Raw genomic sequence first — 11,018 nt, 5'->3', positions numbered from 1 at the left:
AAATCACCCACCAGTCTCCCCTTAGTATTCCATATTTGCTGTCCCTCAACAACTCTCGCGTATATTCTATTATTTATAAGTTTATAGATTTGAATGACTTTAATATATGATATGTCCAGTCCCCTTATAGATAATTCACATCAATTTAACCATATTTCTTAACCCAATCGGCACAAAGCACTCTCTTTAGGGTGAATTGCCTAATACAAAAAAAAATATATATACCTATATATATTTTTTGGTCGTAAATTATTTCTAATGTTTCAATAATGTCTTGGTAAATTATTTTTGTAAAAAAATCTGAACTATACCAATTTGTAAGACCATAAATAAATACATAGTCAAATTGAGGGATTTTTGTCACAAAACGCGTGTTCGGATTTATTTATTAGTAATTTTATTTGAAGTAAAAACAAAATTCTTATACATACTGATGATAGATAATTTATTGATTGTTTATACTGTATTATTATATATATTTTTTTATTTTTTTTAATTCCTTTATTTTTCCCAATTTTTACATTAATTACATACAATATTATATAAATCAATAAGAATAATGGGAACCCACTAAGGCGCAGCCTGTGCGTGGGTAATATATTTAAGTTATTATTTTATTGTACCTAGAAATAAACAAATTGTGGGCATATAAAATAAAAACATGATTACATTTTGTATAACCGTTTTGTATAAAAAGTGTTTATAATAGTGTATAGTGAAGTTATAAGTGTTTATTGTAATATATGTAATATATATGGTGAATATTTTATGAGAAACATAAATTGATACAAATTAAATAAAAAAAGTTTCAACTGCTGTGTCGAAAAGCCATAATTTTAATTCTTTTAAATATTGAGGAAGTTTAGTTATCACTTGAATATTTTTCGGTAAAAGATTGAAAGTACGAGGTCCAATGAAACTGCAGTGTGTTTGCATTTGTTTTGTGTTCGTTTGGGGAGTATAAAATACATTATTATTTCTAATGTTGGTTCTGTTTTCATTTATTTTGAATTTATTTTTGTTTTTAAAGATGTATTTCATAGTTTGCAAAATAAATAGTTTACGGAGACAGAATAGTTTAGATTCTTTGTATAACTCATCCGTTGAAAATGTTCTTTTCCGACTATACATAACTTTGATGATATAATTATGATTTGAAATATGATTTGAAATATTTGTTGCATAAAACAAATTCACCTTTGAAAATGCAACAAATCTGCGCAACGTCCAACGGTAACACTTTATTATGATATGAAAATAATATTATTTTTAAAAAATTTACATCTTGCTTTACTAGATAAAATAACGATCTTTCAAAATCAATTTGTGTTTTTTTCTAGAAAAGTGTCCATACGTCTAAAACTGGCCTCAAAAATGCCAAATTTCAGGTCAAGTCTACCTATTTCGCCTTAAGGTGTAGCACGGAAGCTTGATAAAGCCCTGTCATTACGATATTGACTGACTACGTGATTTATGGTCAGTTAGCATCATTCGCGAGCATGAAAGAATAGACAAAAAATATGTTTCTTCTTATTGATAAAAATGAATAATTTTACTGTGATTTTTTTTTTCAGGCAAAATTTTTATAGTTGATTTATTTCTTTCCTTCATTTATAATTATCTGTACAAGTACCTACTAATTAATCTTCCATACTTTATAGTTCTATGGTTATCTATGGTTGCTAACAGCTTGTTTTGACAGCTCCCGTTTTAAACATTAAAAAGTAATGTTTTTACAAAAAAATACGGTAATTATTCGAAATCGCTGGACACGGATTAAACCAAATATTTTTTTAAATAAAACATTCTGTTTTACCTCAATGACTATAAAAGGAATTTAATTACGTAAGTCGAAAATTCACTTTAGTTGTATGGGATGACAGCTACAATGATTTCTGTTGATGACATTTTCTTTTGTTGGTATTCCTGATATGGGGGCTAGAATTTTAACCATTTACTCTATGCAAATACTAGGTAGGTACTATTTTGTTCAAACTCGAAACATATTTAGATATTTAGGTATGTTTTATATATAAAGAAAAATTTTAAAAAAGTGAAGGTTATTATAAGTTAGGTTATTATAGGTTAGCTTAGTATATTGGTTAGGTTGGATTATTATAGATTAGGTTGGGTTATAATAGGTTAGGTTAGGTTAGGTTTAGTTGGATTATTATAGGTTAGGTTAGGATATAGGTTAAGTTAGGTTAGGTTGGATTATTATAGGATTATTATGTCAGATGTGATCTTTCCATTTTAGGATATAGGTTAGGTTGAATTATTATAGATTAGGTTGGGTTATAATAGGTTAGGTTAGGTTAGATTGGATTAGCATAGGTGAGGTTAGGTTAGGTTGGGTTATTATAGATTAGGTTAAATAAAACCATAATTATAATAATATCTAAATATAAATAATTTATGCTTTTTAAGTATCTACCATAAAAATATTTAATGTTTCGAGATTGGCCAAAATAGAACCTACCTATTATTTGCATAGAGTAAATGGATACAAATTCTAGCCACTCATATCAGGAATACCAACAAAAGAAAATGTCATCAACAGAAATCATTCCAGTTGTCATCTCATACGAGTACAAATTCTAGCCACTCATATCAGGAATACCAACAAAAGAAAATGTCATCAACAGAAATCATTCCAGTTGTCATCTCATACGAGTACAAATTCTAGCCACTCATATCAGGAATACCAACAAAAGAAAATGTCATCAACAGAAATCATTCCAGTTGTCATCTCATACGAGTACAAATTCTAGCCACTCATATCAGGAATACCAACAAAAGAAAATGTCATCAACAGAAATCATTCCAGCTGTCATCTCATACGAGTACAACGATAGCGATTTTTCATTTTACGTATTTAAAAATTAAAATGCTAAAATTAAAAATTTCTCAAATGCAGTCAGATTCCTTTTATAGTAATTAAGGTAAATTAGAAGGTTTTATTTAAACATATTTCGTACAATCCATGTCCAGCGATTCCAAATATTTACCAAAAATACATGTAAACAAGTGAAGTTTTGTTCACTGTTTTCTGTTCTTTAATATGCCATTATCAGTTGGGGAGCAGCTTACAAAACTAGCCTGACCTCCATAGAAATTGTGCAAAAAGTCATAATAAAAATAATACTAATAAAACCTCTAGACTTCCCCACTGAACGCGTATTCGAAGAATTCAAAGTTCCTACATTTAACGACTTATTTATGAAAAATTCAATTATCCAAATTATAAAAGAAAAAGATAAATACGCATTCATAGCTGAAAATCGAACCTGACTTAAATATATATTTGCATTCCCTAAACTACACACTTCTTTTGCCCAGCACCATTATACACACCAAGGAAAACATTTATTTAATAAATTACCAGAAGAAATTAGAAGCATTAATGATAAAAAACAAATATTGAACTATATAAAAAAATATTTTAGGTAAATCGTTAAAAATCTGATTTCTCTAATTTCACTTGAAAATCTCACAAATTATTCTTCTATACTCTATTTATCCTCTATAACAGTGCTCCGCAACCGGTGTGCCGTGGCACACTGGTGTGCCGTGAGCCGGACACAGGTGTGCCGCGGTCAAATTCAATGTATTTGACATTTTACAATATTTCATTATGTATTTAATACACAATGACAAAATATTTTTCATAATATTGTCTATTTTTCATTGTCTGGAGATACTGTTAAAAGACGTATTCACAATATATTAGAAACACTGATTAGAAAACTGTTATGGGCTGAAAAATTTGCACTTAAGTACAACGAAACAACCGATATTAAAAATAAAGCACAGTTGATAGCTATTGTACTTTTCGTTGACGGGGACTTTATTAAAGTACATTATTTATTTTGTAAGGAGGTTCCAGAGCGAACTACCGGTGAAGAATTTTTTCAAGTAACCGATGATTTCTTCAAAATATATAATATATTATAATAAAACAAATAAAAAACTTTATTCCACTTAATTTTATTTTGACCGTAACCGTTTTCAGCTCGTCAAAGCCATCTTCAGACTGGTACACGAAACCGGTTACGGTCAAAATAAAATTAAGTGGAATAAAGTTTTTTATTTGTTTTATTATAATATATTATAATGGAATTCCACCACGAATTATCGGTCTCAAAAATAGAAATATTATAAATAAATATATAATATTTGTTGCGGCAAACAGCGGTAAAAAGGGTTTTGTCTCTTGTGTAAAACAAAAAAATCCAACATTACAATTTACACACTGATGCATACATCGAGAAGCATTGATGGTCAAAAATTTACCGGATGAACTTTTGAACACGATGAATGAATGCATTAAAATCGTAAACATAATTAAATCAAGAGCCCTAAACTCGCGAATCTTTGGAATACTCTGTGCAGAAATGGGAGCCGAATATGAATCCTTATTGTTTTATACTGAAATTCGTTGGCTATCCCGAGGCAAAGTTTTGGCTAGATTTTTTGAGCTTCATCACGAGGTGCGTGAGTTTCTTTTAAATCAAAATATGCCCAAACTATATCATCACCTCAATGATAACTACTGGATAGCCAAACTTGCATACATGGCTGATATATTCAAGCATTTGAATAAACTTAATAACGAACTTTGGCAGAAAGATTTGCAAAAAGGATGTTTGGAAATGTACCAAAGGATGAACCATAGTACAATTGAAAACAAACAATTAACTGTGGATCTGGCCCAACAACATTTAAGTATGCTTCAGCAGAAATTTGGTCAGTATTTTTATTCCATTAATACCGAACAATATGATTGGATTCGAAATCCTTTTGCAACCAATGCAATAAATTCTACGGAAGCACTCTGCCTCTGCAAATTCGAGTGGAATTTACAGATTTAAATAATGACATGACATTAAAACTTCACTTCTCCGAAGATCCATTAGATGTTTTCTGGATTTACGTTAAAAAGAATATCCTCACATTTCCGTCAAAGCATTCTTAACACTACTTCCATTTTCAACAACATATTTATAAAGTTTTTCAACGCTTGTATTAATTAACTCATTATAAGCGGTTATGCTTAAAAGTTCTTGACCAAGAACTTCGGGTTGTCAAAAATCGAGCCGAATATAAAACTTTTGTGTTCATTGAAACAAGCGTAGGTTAATTTAACAATTAATCGCTCATTAATTTATTATTATTTTACAATAATTATTAAGATTGCGTAAAAATAAATATGTTATAGTTATATGCATGTATTTATACTTTTCAAATAAAAAACAAGAAATTATTGTAAAATTTGTGTATCAACTTAATATCTACGAGTATATATTTTAGCTTTTGGTGTGCCGCGGAATTCTTGGAAGAAATTTGGTGTGTCGTAGGTGAGAAAAGGTTGCGGAGCACTGCTCTATAATATATATTTTTTCCTTCTTTCCAAATACAATAATTTGTCTGGATTTTAATTTTGTAATTTTTTTACTTTGTAACCTAGTTATATCATTTTTTCGCAAATGTACACTCCTCTTCCATCCACAAGCAAATGTTTTAATGGAAGTGTAGTATAAATTAAAACAGTATGACTTGTAAACATTGTATATTTATTGTAAAAAACAAATAAACAAATACAAATAACTACCCCAACTGATAATACCATATTCAAAAGACGATTGTACTAAAGGGATATTCTAAAAGACAACCAGATAATATTCTAGTTCAAGAACAATATAAGAAATATAGAAACATATGTAAAAAACTAATTATTTCCACTAAAGAAAATTTCTACAAAAAACATATATACGAAAACACCATAACTCCAAAACGTTTCTGGGAAATATTTCGTCAAATTAACAAAACAAAAAACAGCAAATCGTCTTTCATACAATCATTTGATATGAAAAACACAAGTACTACTAACCCCAAATTAATGGCTAATTTTGCTAATCTCACTTCAGTAGGAGCCTCTCTCGCAAATAAAATCCTTGAAAAATGTAAGAAAACTGAATCTGAACTAGCCAACATACCTTCAACTGATCTTAATCTTAAAACAGACGAGATTCAAACAACGATTAATGAAGTCATGAAAATGATAGATGAGCTGAAGCCATCGAATGCTTGTGGGCCAGACAAAATTTCCTCAAATCTGCTGAAAGTATTGAAACCACTTATAGCGAGTCCCATTGCATACATTTGTAATCTTAGTTTCAAGACAGGCACATTCCCAAACCACTTAAAACAATCAGTTGTAATATTGATTCATAAAAATGGAAACAAATCGGATATACATAATTATCGGCTAATATCTCTACTCAACTCATTCTCAAAAATTATCGAGAAAATCGTAAAAAATCGTCTCACCCTCTATCTTGAAAGACATAAAATCTTATCTAATAACCAGTTCGGCTTTCGACCAGGTCTAGGAACAGAAAATGCTATTGCTAAGCTGGCGGATATTATTTCCAATAATATTGACCGGGGTAATAAATCCATCGTTCTCTTTTTAGATCTTGCCAAAGCTTTTGATACCATCTCGCATAAAATACTTCTAAAAAACTAAAGGCTATAGGTGTTCAGGGACTGCTATACAAATGGATGGATAGTTACTTAACTAACAGATACCAAAAAGTTAAAATTAATGATACTGTTAGCGATCCAGCCCTTGTAGAATTTGGTGTACCCCAAGGGAATACCTTAGGACCTATTTTGTTCAGTATTTATATCAATGATCTGTGTAACAGCAATTTTTCCAATCATATTATAACATTTGCAGATGATACTGTCCTAATATTTGAAGGAAAAACCTGGAATGATGTACACTGCAAAGCAGAAAGTGGATAAAACAGCTAAAACTTTGGTTAGATTATAATCTGCTGACACTCAATTCGGAAAAAACTAAATTTATACGGTTTAGTGCGACAGAAGCGGGCGAGGAAGCACATAATATTTTATACATAAATGCATTGACTCCACTAACTGTAATTGCTATAAATTGGAATGCGTAGACAGTATAAAATACCTTGGTGTTATATTAGACAAATATCTTAGATGGGACGGACACATAGATCTAGTTGCCACAAAGGTTAGAAAGCTTACGTACATGTTTATGACAATCAGATATATCTTACGTAAAACAGAATTGAAACTCATCTATGATGCTATGTGTGGGTCACTTCTAGACTATGCATCCTTAGGTTGGGGTGGGTGTGCAAAAACTGTTTTGGACAAATTAGCAAAAGCTCAAAAATCACTACTAAGGGCACTACTGATAAGAAATTTCTGATTCGTAAGAATATATAAATTAATTTCCTAATTTTCTTTATTGTATGGCAGATGTGATCTTTCCATTTTAGGTTTTTATCAATGATTATTCCTAGATATGTAAAATTTTATCAGCTGTTTTCAGAAATGAGCATGTTTGTCGATTTAGTAGTGCCACACATACTTGACTGGAGCCTTTGGCAAAGATTCAAAAAATAATGATGAAGGTTATCCTAAAAGTCCCGTTAAGAACGAGTACCGATTTTATTTTTAAGACACTTAATGTTCCTATCCTGAAAAAATTATATTAAAAAAATATTCTGCTTCATCAATTTAAAAATACCCATATGTATGAAGAACGAATAAGCACTAGAGACTTGAGACTTGAGACAGTCACACGTAAAATCTGTTAACATCCCAGTTTGTCAAACCTCCTATGGACAAAAAAGTTTTAAATTCAATGATATTAAGCTATTCAATTATCTACCTACTGACATTAGAAACACAGAAATCAAAACGTCCTTTAAAATTAAAATCACTGATTACCTTCAATAAAAATATATATTAGAAGTATTTCATAACATATTACAAAATAAATATTAAAAAGTAAAAGCCCAGCCGGGCGTTAATTTATAAATAAATAAATATTGTCGGTTAAATTTAAAAAAAATGTGCCTACTGTGTATAAATATGTATACTATGCATTTTGGTCAAATTGAAATTTTATTAATTAATTACTTAAAATTATTCTCGCTTCGTCTTCATCTTCTACATTCATTATTGAATTGTATAATTCAAAAATAAAACCAAATACTGATTTTATTTTATCTGGCATTTTCATAATATTGTGTAAACAAAAACCTAGTTAACAACCACTCTGTAAACTGCCATCTCAACACAGGCGTTACACATCTAGTGACATGGGCAATACGTCATTATTGTAATTAAATGTAATATTCAAATAATTAAATAAAAAAAATACTACTAATATTTCTGCCGTGCAGGGATATCTAGATTCCTTTAACAAAATTAAAGTCCTCGAGGGCGCCGCAAAGGAGTAACTCCTTTTACTTAGAACAGGATGGGAAAGCACATACCAAGAACCGCCTCTGGTCAATAAGTATCTCGGGTTCTGGCAATAAGCCAACTGTTATTGTTTTACTTTACTGCAAAGAAATCATTAGAGACATTTACCAGATCATTTATTCACTAGGTGGCACATAATAATTACAGTAACAATAAAGTTTCAAATGGAACTCATCAATACACAAGCTTTGATTTCCATACAGATTAATTCTACTCACAGCCCCGACCACTTTTAGATCACGAATTGTACTGTTAGTCAGAGTTGCTTCAAACATTCCGCTTCCCGGCAAAGTTTCTAAGACAATCGTATAATCCAAAACACTGGGTTTCACTCCGCTCAATACTTCCAAAGACGTTTCGTCCACACTGAAGTCCTGTATTTTACTGACGTTTAGTTCAGCACATTGCTCGAAGTTTGATAGTAAACTATTCAAATGTTTCACAACTACACCGGCCACCTTGAGTGATAGCGGACTGGTCACGTCTAACTTCCTGGTCTGGTGGCACGTGCACCAATGAGGGTCAATGCTGGCAGAATCACAAGTCCTGTTCTCATGTATAGGAAGAAACAGACTGATACCTCTATCTGCCAAATATAATTGTTTTACTGTTGTTTCGTATAAGTTTTTGTCTGTTATTTGATCAGTGTTTATTAAAGCAATCAATGTTTCGTGTAGATCAAATGGCGTTGTAAGTTTTCTTGTATTGGTCTTCATGTTGTATACGGCAAGCTGGTGTGATTCTTTGAAACTTTCAGGAAAGAGGAAGTATAGAAATGGAAGACGTTCTTCCATCCGGCCTTGCTGGGTTGATCTAATTTCACCCCATCTGATTCCATGATCACTCATTACCACCACCACGGTGTTGTCCAATAAACCGTCAAAAGTCAAAGATTGTAGCAGAGTCTCGTAGCTGTCATCGCAGAACATGGGCAAGTTTAAATAATCATGCGTTATGGAAGTTTGCCAGAAGAATCCAAAGTACGGACTGTCGAGCATTGTCGTAGCAAACTTTTTTACATACGACAGTAGAACGTCTACGTATTTCCTTGGCCCGAGACAAAGATTTGCGTTCAATCGCTTTTCGTGTCCAATCTCCTTCCCAGATAGTCTCGCGAAAGTCCTCCAGTAATAATCGGTAGGTTTCTCGATGAATCCACGTTTCATGTAGTTGAATAAACTGATGGGAGCTGCGTCTTCAGCAAACGCCGTATAGTAGCCGGCATCGCTGTAGTTATTCCAAATAAAGTGGCATTTATCAAAACGAGGTTTCTCTCCCATATAGCACGTTTCTGCTAATTCGTTTTCGCTAAGTCCAGCCAACACAGGCATCAGATTTGGATAGGTATTGTCCCCGATTTTATTGTATCCTTTAAATTCTACAGCGCCAGAATCGAGCAAAAATTTCAATGTTTTTGGCATCGTTCTATGAAAGTTTAGTCTGGACACTGCGTCAATTCCAAGTATGAGGACATTATATTTATTAACCCCTTTAGTTGTTTTTTTATTATTATCTTTAATAACAAAAGAGTGAAAGTCTTTATATATAAGTTTTGTTGTATCATTACATTGTACGCGGATAAACTCATGTTTAATATATGTTTTTTCGTTAAAAACAAAGCTTTTTTTGAGATATTCATACCGATCATCACTGGTATCATATTCTGAGGATTGTCTATAAAATGGCGTGTATCTGCACTGCAATTCATCTTTGTTGGTTATATTATAGTTAGAGAGGTTCTCTTCGACTATCCAAATGCTGTTATGGTCGGATTCCACCAAGGGAGGATTGTTTTCATTGTAACAAATAATAGGTTTTTCTTTTTTATAGAACCTGGCGACAGATGGATCAAATGGATCAAAAGCTGGAATAGTGCATCCATTTGTCTTTACAAAATACCTTTCGTCAGTCTTCTCAAAGTACGTTAGTTCGTGAATTTCTGAATTCCACGAGAAACCTATGATTGTATCTTTTGGCGAATTAGTTTGGGAGGTAATCTCAAAGTCTACATTGACAATAATGAGAATCAGTGCGGATACTATGACGGGGATTAAGAGGAAGTAATATTTGATTCTGTGGAAACAGCCGGGTGGTTTCTTTCCTGGATTTAATAGGGTGTACTCGATCGGCATCCTGCAACAACAACAAAACATTAATCATTTTCAGGATTTCAGGAGTCATTTTTTTCACAGTAACTCCTTGCTTTAGGTTCGAGTGACCTTGATTTTCTCAACCACGACTCACATCATACAAACACGATTTCATATTGCAAGTGTTTTAGAGTTTGGTGTGATATGAATAACGTGGTACAATATTATGACCAAAAAAATTAAAATTACTTTTTTATTCACATACATTGTTATAGGAAAGTTAAAATTTATAATATAACTATTATAATAGATAGTTATAGGTATAAGTGTATAATATATCACAATATAAGCATGTACAATACAAGTTGTTACAGAGTTCTGTTGTATAAAGGAATCCATTAAGAGGAAGCTACAAGCCAAAAATGTGAATATTCTTGGTATACCTTAAATAAATAAATCTTCAGTTTTTTTAAAGCATATTTTTTGGAATTCATAATGTACACCAATTCGTTATAAAGATTAATCAAATAGTGATTTGGCATTAAGCTTCGCCTTAATTGTATATAGTACACAATAAGTACAATACCCTAAAATAAAGCCATAGTATTTACG

At 31.5% G+C, this 11,018-nt stretch overlaps 1 protein-coding gene across 1 annotated transcript; it reads right to left on the bottom strand.

Moving 5' to 3' along the window:
- Positions 1-8,432: 8,432 nt before the first annotated feature.
- On the bottom strand, positions 8,433-10,448 carry LOC149410626 (uncharacterized). Its single transcript, XM_089648298.1, has one exon. The coding sequence runs from the start codon at positions 10,446-10,448 to the stop codon at positions 8,433-8,435; it is 2,016 nt and encodes a 671-aa protein (XP_089504424.1).
- Between the last annotated feature and the right edge of the window lie 570 nt (positions 10,449-11,018).

The sequence above is a fragment of the Hesperophylax consimilis genome, chromosome 27, assembly GCF_061612785.1.
Source record: "Hesperophylax consimilis isolate HC1 chromosome 27, BYU_Hcon_1.0, whole genome shotgun sequence".
NCBI classification, from domain to species: Eukaryota; Metazoa; Arthropoda; class Insecta; order Trichoptera; family Limnephilidae; genus Hesperophylax; species Hesperophylax consimilis.
The sequence above is the reverse complement of the archived record's forward strand: the minus strand, read 5'-3'. Positions and strand labels throughout refer to the sequence as shown.